The following is a 14898-nucleotide window of genomic DNA, read 5'->3' as shown; positions in this document are numbered from 1 at the left end:
CTTGTCAGCTCGGGGATTCAATCTAGCAACTTTTCGGTTACTGGCCCAACGCTCTAACTACTAGGCTACCTGCTGCCCCAAAGCATTAGCATTAGCATTAGCTCAATGACTGGAAGTATATAAAACTGCTAGCATGCTAGTAGATACCATAGACTTCTAGTCATTGCGCTAAGCATCGGCTGGCAAAACTTCCTTTTAACTTACTTCCTACTGGATGCAGAGACATACAAATGTTATCCATGAGTTCATCTGACTCAGGGGAAGTAGATAAAGGGCTTCATTGCCAAAATCCCAAAGTATCCCTTTAAAGTGTTGGAACAAATGTCTCCATTAACAATGTGTTGTCACTTACTCTGCTGAGCAGCTTTTTCTTGTTAAGATAGCCCTTCCTTTATCAGCTACAGTATTCAAACACAATATTGATTTGTCACGGGAAACACACTGAACTAAAATGAACCTTTTCTAAAATATTAAATACACATTTCCAAAGTGTCACACATGAATTGCATGCACACACACACACACACACACACACACACACACACACACACACACACACACACACACACACACACACACACACACACACACACACACACACACACACATATTCAGTCTAGAGAAAGTTAACCTAGCATCTCCTCAGTGGGCTTGATGTTTTAAGTGTCAGATTGTGAAAGGTGATCTTGATTGGATGTGCCTGTCTCGACTGAGAGACGTGTCTCAGCATTAGGCTGACAGAGTACCCTTTACAACGCTGGCAGCCGACGCTATTCAGACGATCCCTGCTCTTGACCCGTGTTGAACCCCACTTAACAGTGTGACAGTTCAGCAGGGAGCTGACTTCATGGCCAGCGGAGCACTGTGCGCCCTTCAAGAGGGGGACCTTGTGTCTACAAGGAGCTGACAATGTCACCAACTCCCCCAATAGAAAACATGTCCTCAATTAATCATGCCATAAGCTTGTCCAGTTACAATATCACTGACGGCTGTCATGATCTTTAAGTAAAGCCTACTGCGTTTAGGGTTACAGCTGCTGTGACTAGGGCTGTGGCAACTGTGCATGTCCTTATCCAATTCAGAGGTGCATATTGAAGATATTGGAAGAACTGTCCACATTTACTTTTCGTCAGCCAACAAGATGAGCAGGCCTAACCAACAGCAAAAGCACTAGCCTGTGTCAATCTACTATCCCCCACAGTGAAAAAGTTGACCTATTCTGTGTGAGAAATCAATATTCCAAACATAGTCTGGGACAGTTGTGGGATGCTATAGATCCCAAATGAATACCACTAGCATCAAAAAACCTTTTTTATGCAATGTGGCTGACACAACAGATCAGAACGTTTAGGTTAAACTATTAGGCTATTTCTTCACATTATAAGAGCAGCAATGCACACATGGTAGTAGGATATAAGCGTGAATGTTCCATTATCAAAATTGACCACAAATGCAATTATGCATGAAATGCTTTTATTATAAAGGTGCATTTTTATGGTGAAAATTGTCTTCCCCAAACTTGAAACTCACACGCTGCTAATATATGCCAGTTAGGCTCTACACCCCTTGTAAAGCAGATTAATGTGCTTAATTTTAAGAAGTTATTTGGCCACTTTAGTTGCGATACAAACCTTATTGAGAGAGCCAAGCCAATGGGTCCGTAGCTTCAACCCCTCAGCACGCACACCAATTGATTAATGAACTGCTGAATGTCAAAATTTTTTCTCTCTTGCTTTTTCTCTTGCGCTTTTCAGTATTGTCTTATCTCTGATAGCTAATGCTTAGAGAAGATCTTATGTCAAGTGTTGTGGTTGCAGGTTCACTTGGCACATCTAAAGCCTTCTTTTGGGGTATTGCTATAGGCCACCAAGTGCTAACAGTCAGTATCTAAATAAGATATGTGAAATGCTTGATAGTGTATGTGATGTAAACAGAGAGGTCTACTTTCTTGGGGACCTGAATATTGACTGGTTTTCATCAAGCTGTCCGCTCAAGAGGAAGCTTCTTACTGTAACCAGTTCTTGTAATCTGGTTCAGGTTATTAATCAACCTACCAGGGTGTTTACAAACAGATCATCCACATGTATCGATCACATTTTTACTAATACTGTAGAACTTGTTTAAAAGCTGTATCCGTACCCATTAGATGTAGTGATCACAATATAGTGGCAATATCCAGGAAAGCAACATTTCCAACCGCTGGGCCTAAAATAGTGTATAATAGATCATACAAAAGATTTTGCTGTGACTCTTATGTGGATGATGTTAAAAATATTTGTTAGTCTGATGTGATTAATGAGGAGCATCCAGACACTTCACTTGATGAATTTATGAAATTGCTTCTTCCAATTATTGATAAACATGCACCTGTTAAGAAACTGACTGTTAGAACTGTCAAGGCTCCATGGATCGATGAGGAATTGAAAAACTGTATGGTTGAAAGAGATGTGGCTAATAAGTCTGGCTGCACATCTGACTGGCGGACTTACTGCAAATTGAGAAAGTATGTGACTAAACTCAACAAAAATGAAGAAACTGTATTATGATATAAAGAATGATGGAGAAAAAAAAACAAAAAAACTTTGGTGTACTTTAAATGAAATTATGGGCAAGAAGACATTCAACTCCATCTTTCATCGAATCAGATGGCTTATTCATCACAAAACCATTTGATGTTGCCAATTACAAGTGATATTGTCACCCATCAGACTATTCTTGATTTAATCTTGTCTTTACATCTACTAAATAATATATGTGACATTTGTTTTGATTTAGAATGGACCATTATCATGCACCTGTATGGAAACAGGGTCAGCAGGAAAAATACATGTCATCTATGCACTTAAATAGCTAATGGAGGACGCTTTTCCCCGTGGTTTATTTTCATGCCGGCCAGGTAGGCTATACTCCTGTTGTAAATATAAGCAATGTGCTTAATATTAGGAAAGGGGAGAAATAAATATAGTAGGCCTAGCCTATAGAAAGATGATGGGATCCTGTTTTTAATAGAGGCCATCACTCTGTTTTCTCCCAAAATTGCATAGCCTACAGAAATGTTGCGCAACATGAGCTCATGGGCTCTCATGAAGTGTTTGATTAGATTTTCAAACACATTTGCATTGATGTCAGAGTGATTAGAGGGACAATAGAGTGCTGATTATCAGGCAGTTAGCCAGTTTGGTAGGCTACTAATGACCATCAGCAGTATCAGAGCTTGGAGAAGACTAAATACCGTGACTAAACAGTCATGTGGAGTTTGACTGCCTTCATGACTCGTGACCACCAGTGTGGAGGCAATATGGTCAACACGACAGCCCTAGCTATGACAATACCAGTATCGCAATATTTTTAAAACATAAAGCAGACCTCTTTGGTCCTTTTTTAAAAACCTAATGTATGTCAAATATTGTGTGCTATAGCTTGGAAATGAATACATGTGACTGGATGACAACATGTTTCCAATACTAGGGCTGTTCTCCTAAAGAAGTTAAATCCGCTTTGTGTTTTGTTTCCTTGCCACGGTACTAACAAGTATCGCGGTACTGGTATCGTCCCGGCCTTGAACAGTTTCTCAAATTTGATGTTTCATTACATAGCTACATTTCACTCCTTTATACAACTTAAACTTCCAGAAACACTTTCGATTGACCCTATAATGCATTATAAATACGTACAGTTGAAGTTGGAAGTTTACATACACTTAGGTTGGAGTCATTAAAACTTGTTTTTCAACCACTCCACAAATTTCTTGTTAACAAACTATAGTTTTGGCAAGTCGGTTTGGACATCTACTTTGTGCATGACACAAGTAATTTTTCCAACAATTGTTTACAGACAGATCATTTCACTTAAAATTCACTGTATCATAATTCCAGTGGGTCAGAAGATTAAATGTATTTGGCTAAGGTGTATGTAAACTTCTGACTTCATCTGTAGGTCCTAGTTTAAAGGAACCGTAAAATCATACACTACATGACCAAAAGTAGGCCTGGCTCGCAGTCTGCGTTTCAATTCATCCCAAAGGGGTTTGATGGGGTTGAGGTCAGGGCTTTGTGCAGGCCAGTCAAGTTCTTCCATACCAATCGCGACAATTAATTTCTGTGTCGACCTCGTTTTGTGCACAGGGGCATTGTCATGCTGAAACAGGAAAGGGCCTTCCCCAAACTGTTGCCACAACGTTGGAATTACATTATTATCTAGAATGGCATTGTATCCTGTAGCGTTGAGATTTCCCTTCACTGGAAGTAAGGGACCTAGCCGAACCATGAAAAACAGCCCCAGACCATTATTCCTCCTCCACCAAACTTTACATTTAGGACTATGCATTCGGGGAGGTAGCGTTCTCCTGGCATCCGCAAAACCCAGTTTCGTCCAGCAAGATCATGAAGCGTGTCATCACTCCAGAGAACGTGTTTCCACTGCTTCAGAGTACAATGGTGGCGAGCTTTACACCACCAGCTGATGCTTGGCATTGCGCATGGTTATCTTAGGCTTGGTGCGGCTGCTCGGCCATCGAAACCCATTTCATGAAGCTCTCGATTAACAGTTATTGTGCTGACGTTGCTTCCAGAGGCAGTTTGGAACTTGGTAGTGAGTGTTGCAACCAAGGACAGACGATTTTTACGCGCTACGTGCTTCAGCACTCGCCATTCCCGTTCTGTGAGCTTGTGTGTTCTACCACTTTGCGGCTGAGCTGTTGTTCCTAGACGTTTCCACTTCACAAGAACAGCACTTACAGTTGACCGGGGCAGCTCTAGCAGAGCATAAATTTGACCAACTGACTAGCTGGAAAGATGGCATGCTATGATGGTGCCACGTTGAAAGTCACTGAGCTCTTCAGTAAGGCCATTCTACTGCCAATGTTTGTCTATGGAGATTGCATGGCTGTGTGCTCGATTTTATACACCTGACAGCAACGGCTGTGGCTGAAATATCCGGATCCAGCAATTTGAAAGGGTGTCCACATACTTTTGTATTTACAGTGTATGTGTTTTAAGTCTAGCATGGGTATGCTAGAAGACCTAAACACATTATCACACAGGACGTTCACTATTTTTTTCTCAACTGTCATTGTTTGGCAACAGATCTATATCTGCCTTGTAGAGCATCTCTAGTGTTGTCTTTTCAAATGGTATCGGACGTGAGGAACAATATCTCATTAGTCAGACAGATAACTGCTCAGCCCCTTTAGTAACTGTTGAAGGGTTTAAAGTACCTAACCAGGGATCTCCAGCAGGGCATACTCCTCCCAGAATAGACTGACTAGAATCAACTTACAGACCATATGGTAATGAACCTGCTGCATGAAGTTATCAAGTTATTTGATGTAGGCTAATGGATGGGTGATACTGCTGCATGAAGTTATCAAGTTATTTGATGTAGGCTAATGGATGGGTGATACTGCTGCATGAAGTTATCAAGTTATTTGATGTAGGCTAATGGATGGGTGATACTGCTGCATAAATGTATCAAGTTATTTGATGTAGGCTAATGGATGGGTGATACTGCTGCATAAAGTTATCAAGTTATTTGATGTAGGCTAATGGATGGGTGATACTGCTGCATAACGTTATCAAGTTATTTGATGTAGGCTAATGGATGGGTGATACTGCTGCATAAAGGTATTTGATGTAGGCTAATGGATGGGTGATACTGCTGCATAAATGTATCAAGTTATTTGATGTAGGCTAATGGATGGGTGATACTGCTGCATAAAGTTATCAAGTTATTTGATGTAGGCTAATGGATGGGTGATACTGCTGCATTTGAAACATTGATCTCAACATGTACTACAACTGATTCACATTGAATGAATTGCATGTCTTGTTAAATATAACAATGTTCATTATCACTGACAAATTAAATGTACATTAGAAACAACTGCTGGCTCTAGTTCAATGAAGCATGGCTGTGAATTGTCCCTTTGAGTAACGTGTACCTTCTCTCCCCTGCAGCACATGGTACACATGGTGTGACGGCGGTGGGCCATCACGTGGGCCAGGTGGGGGGACATGGTCATGGCTTGGGCTCTGTGCTCAGGGACCTGGTGAAGCCTGGGGACGAGAACCTGCGGGAGATGAACAAGAAGCTGCAGAACATGCTGGAGGAACAGCTGACCAAGAACATGCATCTGCAGAAGGTAGGCCACACTACAGGAGGTGGGCCACACTACAGGAGGTAGGCCACACTACAGGAGGTGGGCCACACTACAGGAGGTGGGCCACACTACAGGAGGTGGGCCACACTACAGGAGGTGGGCCACACTACAGGAGGTGGGCCACACTACAGGAGGTGGGCCACACTACAGGAGGTGGGCCACACTACAGGAGGTGGGCCACACTACAGGAGGTGGGCCACACTACAGGAGGTGGGCCACACTACAGGAGGTGGGCCACACTACAGGAGGTGGGCCACACTACAGGAGGTGGGCCACACTACAGGAGGTGGGCCACACTACAGGAGGTGGGCCACACTACAGGAGGTGGGCCACACTACAGGAGGTGGGCCACACTACAGGAGGTGGGCCACACTACAGGAGGTGGGCCACACTACAGGAGGTGGGCCACACTACAGGAGGTGGGCCACACTACAGGAGGTACACAGCAGTGGAAAAACTATTTGCCTCCTTTCTGATTTTCTCTATTGTTGCATATTTTTGATACTGAATGTTTTCAGATCTTCAACCAAAACCTAATATTATATAAAGGGAACCTGAGTTTACAAATAACAACAAAAAACATTTTGAAACTGAATGCAGCAATACAATGATCCAAAACATGAAAATGGTTAAAAAGCAACAAATTTGAAGTTTTCGAATAGCCTAGTCAAAGTCCAGACCTAATCCCAATTGAGATGTTGTGGCAGCACTTGAAACAAGCAGTTCATGCTTGAAAACCCACAAATGTCACAAAGTTAAAGCAGTTCTTCATGCAAGAGTGGGCCAAAATTCCTCCACAGTGATGTGACAGACTGATCAACAACTGCAAAAAGCATTAGCGGAAGGTTGCACAACCAGTTATTGAGTGTAACGGGGTAATTACTTTTTCACACAGGGGAATTGAGTGTTACATAACTTTGTTAATTAAAGAAATAAAATAAGTATACTTTTTTTTTGTTATTTGTAAAAGGTAGGTTCCGGTTGAAGACCTGAAAAACATTTAGTATTAAAAATATGCTAACATTTTGAAATCAGAAAAGGAGCAAATACTTTTTCACGGCACTGTAGGCCACACTGCAGAAGGTAGGCGGGCCACACTGCAGAAGGTAGGCGGGCCACACTGCAGAAGGTAGGCGGGCCACACTGCAGAAGGTAGGCGGGCCACACTGCAGAAGGTAGGCGGGCCACACTGCAGAAGGTAGGCGGGCCACACTGCAGAAGGTAGGCGGGCCACACTGCAGAAGGTAGGCGGGCCACACTGCAGAAGGTAGGCGGGCCACACTGCAGAAGGTAGGCGGGCCACACTGCAGAAGGTAGGCGGGCCACACTGCAGAAGAGTTGATGTGTGGGGATCTATACCGAGGGCCAAATGTGTGACTCTGGGAGATGTGTGTAGTCAGCCAGTGTGACTGTGTAGGTGGCATGCCTGCCTGCCTGCTGTCATCCAGCCCTGAGACTAGCGCACCATAGAGGTTATTATTCATCACAGGCCAAGGCGTTGGCGCGCCGCCTTAATGTTCAAATGGGTTTCTACGCAGGAATAGAAATGGGTCTCCTCCAAGCAAAGTATGGTGGTGCAGTCTTTTGTTTGATTGGATTACAGTGTGGTGTTTCCATCATCATGCAGATTATTAACCCCGGGACATGAACCTATCAAATTTCTCCTGGCTTTTTGGGGAACTGTGCTGAACTAATCGGTGATGGGGGTGGTAACTGACCCTGTTTATTGTTGCATCAATGATACACACACAGTATAAATATCAACAGAGAACTGTGTGTGTGTGTGCTGGTTAGTTACAATGAGGGATGTAGTCGGTCTTGGAGACAGTCTAGGTTCTTGGCTGTGTGGTGTGTAGGAGTGCTGCGTGCCCACGGGGAGTTGTAGGTTACACAAACAACCGGCTTTAACCTTGGCTTGAAAGACATCTGAGAAATTTGGGACAGGGCTTGCCGGCACTCTGGCTCTGCTAACTTTCTAGATAACTTAGAATAGCTGTCAGTGTGTCAATAAAAATCAATCAAGTCTGATATTCGGTTGTAGTCGTCTGGATCTTTGATTTACAGACAGCCAATGATCCCCTTTGATGTTCTCCATTGTAAATATGATCATTTAAGCATGATAAATATTCTGGGAATGTCGTCACACATTTGTTTTCTGTAGATGGGAGCTCAATTACAGTTCCCCAAAAATGTGGCTGGTTGTGGAAGAAGCAGCTGCTGGCTCATACATAAGCAGCCCAACACTGGAGGCTGGTTGTGGAAGAAGCGGCTGCTGGCTCTTACGTAAGCAGCCCAACACTGGAGGCTGGTTGTGGAAGAAGCGGCTGCTGGCTCTTACGTAAGCAGCCCAACACTGGAGGCTGGTTGTGGAAGAAGCGGCTGCTGGCTCTTACGTAAGCAGCCCAACGCTGGTGGCTGGTTGTGGAAGAAGCGGCTGCAGGCTCATACATAAGCAGCCCAACGCTGGTGGCTGGTTGTGGAAGAAGCGGCTGCTGGCTCATACATAAGCAGCCCAACGCTGGTGGCTGGTTGTGCCCGACTTGTTAACAGCAACGTAACGGTTTGCTTTTATCCAAATTAAATGAGAAAATCCTGATCTGATTAAACACTTATGAGAGAATGCTGTAGGGGAGAGCAACCATGTAGAGCCACCCTCATTCCTCTCCTCTTCCACCTCACCGTCCCTCTCTCACCGTCCCTCCTTCCCCGTCCCACCCTCCTTCCTCATCCCTCCCTCACCGCTGCTACCAAGTAGCCTTTCAGCCATGGGCTCCTAATCGTGTGCTGGAGCATGAAGAAGACGTGTCGCGGCTCACAAAGTGCAGAATGACAAAGGGTGCTGTGACGATTTCGCTCGATACTGGTGAACCTGCAGGTGGGCAGGCAGGTTGCCCCCCCCCCTCTCTGGATTTTGTGGGCAGCGGCAAGTCATGAATATTCAGTGCCTGTTGGAGCCACCAGCCCAGAAACAAACAGCCCTGTTAATATTTGATGGCTCTTGCTTTAGAGTGAGCACACAGAGGAAGGGACATTGGCTTTTTTTCTGGTAGGAGATTGCAGCTGAACCTGGGTCTGTCTGCTAAATGGTTCCCCTGCACCCTGGCAGGAGGATATGTTGATTTGGTTGATATTATATAGTCTCCATGCTACAATTGTCAATGTTACAGTTGTTTCCCAACACCTTGCATTAACTCTCTGATGTTTGGTGTTTCAGCAGCTACAGTACATCAGAATGATAGAGGATGCATGATGAAAGGGTTTTGTTTTGGATATGAAAATGCCAGAAATGAGCAGAGGTTTTGGTTTGCTACCCAGCTTTGTGGTATTAAAATAGCAATTTATGTTTGTCTTTTTTAGGACCTTGAACTTCTGTCTCAGGAGATTGTCCGTTTAAGTAAAGACTCAAGTCCTGGAGCTGGCTCAGCTACGGGCTAAAAGACTGGAACAAGTCCCTCTCTGCACTCTCTCATCACCTGTTTCTGTGGCCAACAAGAGGACATTACCTAACTGACTGACTGAACCTCTGGCTGGGAACACAGATGAAAGGAGAGGGATAGAGGGGGGTAGGAAGGGGTTAGTTCTCGTGAAACTGCTTTACTACTGAATGTACTTACTGTAACATGTCTTGGTTCTTTCTGTGGTATTGTGACCTGACTTCTGTCTGTCTGCACTCTCTGCCTCCCCACTCTGGTGTGATCTGAAGAATGGCAGAATTCAACAATGTCAGGATGCCAGGACACAGTGCTTTACTGGTTCACGACTTCAAGAGATGATTTAATGTTGCGAATAACAAGAGATATTCTGCTTACTCATACAGATGCTTAAGCTTTTGTTTTGCCTGTACTCGTATTCATTCCTTTATACTTTCAACTCAACAACTCTTGTTTTTGTTTGTATAAATCCTGTATATATGAATATGAAAAATCAACTGTAGTAATTTAACTGTTCTCAGAGTAATAAGTATTGTATATGAGCCAAAATGATTGTAAAAGATTTATGTCCGTCATACATTCTAGATGCTGAAATGTCAAGTTTGAGTATCCTAAAGCCAGTAGTAAAAAAACAAAAACCTCAATAACATGCATAGTATTGAGGACTGGACCAAACCACCACTGTTTCTTGGGGAATGGACAAAACCACTCCTATCTCTGGGGCGCTGGACCAAACCACCCCTGTGTCCACTCACTGGATTAGATCTCTGTGCTCGTTTCCTTTTAATCTGCACCAGGCACCAGTCCCGTGACTGCAGCAGAAGCACGGAGAAGGCCTTGGCAGCTCAGCATCTGGTGTCAACATGAATATGATGTCCAACTCCAGAAACTGGCTGGATGCCTGATTTGTGGCCTGCTTTCAAAATGTCACTTTGGCTACTTTCTCTATCCCCAATTAAGACTCCAGGTGTGGTTAGAGTTGCAGGTTTAATTCTGGCTTAACTCCACTTTGATATTTTGTGAAAATATTAGATTCCAAATAAATGAGGAAGCAGAGGATTCTCTGTGATGAGAAGATGAATTTTGATAACTCATCTCCCCCTGGCTGAGGTCTAACAACAGTGTGAGTTGTTTGAGTTAAACTCTTCCTTCACTCTGGCAAAGCTCATCAGTGTGCTCTCTGAGTTCAACATGGACAGGAAACTCATCACCAATATTTATTATCTGGCATCAATACCTGGCCATTACTGTGTGTCAGAAGAACTGGCCCCATGCCCTGTAGGGATGGCCAGGATGAGGGAAGCATGGATCATGTGCCTCCTATATTTACATTTAAGTCATTTAGCAGACGCTCTTATCCAGAGCGACTTACAAATTGGTGCATTCACCTTATGATATCCAGTGGAACAACCACTTTACAATAGTGCATCTAAATCTTTTAAGGGGGGTTAGAAGGATTACTTTATCCTATCCCAGGTATTCCTTAAAGAGGTGGGGTTTCAGGTGTCTCCGGAAGGTGGTGATTGACTCCGCTGTCCTGGCGTCGTGAGGGAGCTTGTTCCACCATTGGGGTGCCAGAGCAGCGAACAGTTTTGACTGGGCTGAGCGGGAACTGTGCTTCCTCCTCTATTTCACCTGTCTTTGACTCACTTAGCAAATGTCTTATTTTAAATGACTTCTCAACATGACTGAACAGCAGTAGCTGGGCAGATCAGGTCGTATAACACAGTGTGGTCTAACACAGAGTGCATACCTACCTGTGTTAGCCTTTTATACTTTGAGACGTGTTTCCCTTATCTGAGAATGTATGCACTTCAGGCCTCCGTGAACACTTGTTTAGGAACGAACTGATAGGTCATTGGAAGCCCCCCCCCCCCCCAAGAATGTCTTCTCTTATGTACAAGTAAGGCTGGTCGATATATCAAATGAATATGATATATTCAAATATATTTTTTGGCGCGATGTTTCAAATGCCTGTATCACAAGAATCTAGGTTATTTTATTTAAATTTTTATGAGCGTTTGATGTATTTTTGGTCTCTTCTCACTCCAGACACCAAGCCCCTCCCCCTCCACTCACAACAAAGATGCAAGATAACTTGTTCATCTCTTACCCTTTACAGACAGACTACGGTATGTTGCTTGTTAAAAAAAAAATCTGGTAATGTTTTTTTAGAGCCAAATTCATACAGTCCAATTTTTGCCACGTTCTTGCCGGGATAAGCCTTTTATACCTCCCGTGCACATGCCGGCAAGATTAGGAGTTTTTGGCAGGTCCTAAGATACATAAGACTAATAAAATATGTTTTCAAAAGCATACAATGGCATATTTTGAGTTGAAATTATGTTACTGGTCTGTGCAGCCTATATTCTAAATGGCTACGCCATGCACATGAAACCAATAGTGATTTTGTTCCTTAAACAGACAAGACACACTTACTAGGCTACCCTGATCAGTCAACACACATATACAGTATTTTAGAATAGGCTAAGAATATCATTAAATATAACAGTATAAAATACAATTCATTTTTTCCCCAAACAATTTGCATCACATCGTGTGGATCTGCTGTCATCTAAAAAAAAAAGGTGATATTTTGTAAGGAGAGGCCAAGGTAAGCACATGCTTTTATTTTAATCCACGTTTCATCTCTTTCCTACCCTCACTCTGCTTTGTTAGGGAGCAAGCATAGGGTCTTACTCTCAATGCATCTTCATCGTGATACCAATAGAAAATAATACCAATCTATATTTCCTTTATTTTTTGTATTTAAAAAAAAACTACCCCTTTTTGTCCCCAATTTCGTGATTCAATTGGTAGTTACAGTCTTGTCTCATCGCTGCAACTCCCGTACGGACTCGGGAGAGGTGAAGGTCGAGAGCCATGGTCCTCCGAAACACAACCCAACACACTGCTTCTTGACACAACGTCTGCTTAACCCAGAAGCCAGCCACGCCAATGTGTCGGGGGAAACACCGTACACCTGGCGACCGTGTCAGCGTGCATGCGCCCAGCCTGCCACAGGAGTCACTAGAGGGCGATGGGACAAGCACATCCCTGCCGGCAAACCCTCCCCTAACCCGGACTATGCTGGGCCAATTGTGTGCCGCCCCATGGGTCTCGCCGCCTGGACTCGAACCAGGATCTCTAGTTGCTCAGTTAGCAACTGCGATGCAGTGCCTTAGACCACTGCGCCACTCGGGAGGCAATCTATATTTTCAAAAGCTTGTTAGTCTCGTGTTTTATATTTCACAACCTCCGCAGGCTTTTGAGGTTGCCGATTCTCGATCAAGCAAAATAATGTATTTTCGTCAGTCAGTGATATTTATTCCCACAGTAAATGTCCTGTGTGGCTCAGTTGGTAGAGCATGGTGCCTGTAACGGCATGGTTGTGGGTTTGATTCCCACGGGGGACCAGTACGGAAAAATGTTTTTAAAAATCTAGAGAGATCGTGTATGTCGCTCTGCAAAAAGTTTGCGGGATGCTAAAGTTTGCAGAAAAACATCTTTTGAAAGGTGTATTTGACAACAAGCCATCTGTGGTACTGTGTTGTGTGACAAAACTGCACAGTTTAGAGTGGCTTTTTATTGTCTCCAGCACAAGTTGCACCGGTGTAATAATCATGCTTCTTGGATTAATTGTCTTGGCAAAGGAGAAATGCTCACCAACAGGGATGTAAACAAATTTGTGGCCAAAATTTGAGAGAAATATGTTTTTGGTGCGTATGAACATTTTTGGGGATCTTTTATTTCTGCTCATGAAACATGGGGCCAACACTTTACATGTTGAGTTTATATTTTTGTTCAGTAAATAAAGATTAGCTGGCTACTCACTAGCACGTGGGCTTGTGCTTGAGAGATTGTTTATGAGACCTGTGTTCATTTTCTGTAATGCCTGCTACAAGAAGTTGGTCATTGGTGGATGTGATTTGTTCTGGTTAAATATGTGTCCAAAAAATTCTCCCAAAACATGTTAATTGACAGACATGAAAGCCAGGTCAGTGATTATTGCAAAAATGCTGGTTAAACTATTAGTGGGTTTTATGGTTGTGGAAGGCTTATATTTAGCCTAGGTATAATTTTTAAAGCCCTGAATTCATTAGATTATTCCAGACTTTTTGAAATGGAGTGTATTGACATTTAATTGTGCAGCAACGCTTATTTAGCAAAAAATGTTTTTAAAAATCTAGAGAGATCGTGAATCGCCCATAAATTAGGAAAAAAATAGATGATTTTTAGGCCATATTGCCCAGCCCTATAATACAAGGCTTATCGCATATCTGTCTGAAATCAAGAAGGATATACAGTAATTGTATGTCATTAGTTCATTTGTCATTTAACATTTTAAAATTCTGAATTTATTTATACCTGTAATCTATTTGTAATGCTAACATTAATTTTATACAGTAAAATACCCCTACATAGGCATGTTCAGAAGATGTGTTCAGGAACATTCTTTAAACGCCCAGTCACCCATTGAAGACATTTCAATAGATTAAAGATTGTGTGCTTTATTTAAATAGTCTTGTCCACTTATACATTTACTTTAAGTGTTTGAACTGCCAAACTCGGCTGCAGCAAAGTCCTCATAAATAATAACAGTACTCAACAGCTTGCCCAGTGGACTATTCATTTCTTTAAGATTAATGTATTTATCAACTGTCAATAAAAATGTCTAAAATGTATTCCATGTTTCATCCCTTTTGGTGATTTTCTAATTTCAGAATGAAACAGCAATTTATTTTCGTACCTGTAGAGAACACAAGGTTGACCTGAAACGATCTAGTTATCTGAGGTACAGCATGTCTCCCTGCCATATAGCTTAGCACCTCAGTTCAAACACCTGCAGTGTTCATATTGCAGACTAACATGCTGAATCAGACACGTGAGACTGAGGCCTAGATTCAAAACTGAGCGCGGAAGATTTCATATTTAAATACAATGTTCCCGCGGTTGTGGAGACTGCAGTCACGCTAAACACTGCATACGGTATGTCGGCTCAATCGGAAATTCCCTTTTATTTTCAATCGGTCTATAATGGGGATCTTAGGCGCTCCGAGTTGAATCTAGCCCATAGTTCTTGAAGCTAGCTGATTTTTTGTTTTGTTTTTGCATATCTCATATTTTCTCTCCTATGCCTTCAGTCAGACAATGGCAACTACTATTATTCATGCGTAATGAACAAAAATATGAACGCAACATGTAAAGTGTTGGTCCCATGTTTCATGACTTGAAATAAGATCCAAGAAATGTTCCATAAAAGCTTATTTCTCTCAAATTTTGTGCAGAAATTTGTTTACATCCCTGCGA

At 42.7% G+C, this 14898-nt stretch overlaps 1 protein-coding gene across 4 annotated transcripts in view; it reads left to right on the top strand.

Moving 5' to 3' along the window:
* Positions 1 to 14273, top strand: part of LOC106566491 (GRIP1-associated protein 1) — an 80998-nt gene extending 66725 nt beyond the window's left edge. For all 4 annotated transcript variants that reach the window (XM_014134569.2, XM_045692969.1, XM_045692968.1 and 1 more), the window contains 2 exons: positions 5955 to 6139; positions 9515 to 14273. In XM_014134569.2, the coding sequence (XP_013990044.2) occupies positions 5955 to 6139; positions 9515 to 9592 (263 nt within the window). In that variant the 3' untranslated portion in view covers positions 9593 to 14273. The remainder of the gene's footprint in view (positions 1 to 5954; positions 6140 to 9514) is intronic.
* Positions 14274 to 14898: the final 625 nt, after the last annotated feature.

The sequence above is a fragment of the Salmo salar genome, chromosome ssa13, assembly GCF_905237065.1.
Source record: "Salmo salar chromosome ssa13, Ssal_v3.1, whole genome shotgun sequence".
In the NCBI taxonomy this organism is placed as follows: domain Eukaryota; kingdom Metazoa; phylum Chordata; class Actinopteri; order Salmoniformes; family Salmonidae; genus Salmo; species Salmo salar.
This window is presented reverse-complemented; position numbering and strand designations above follow the sequence as displayed.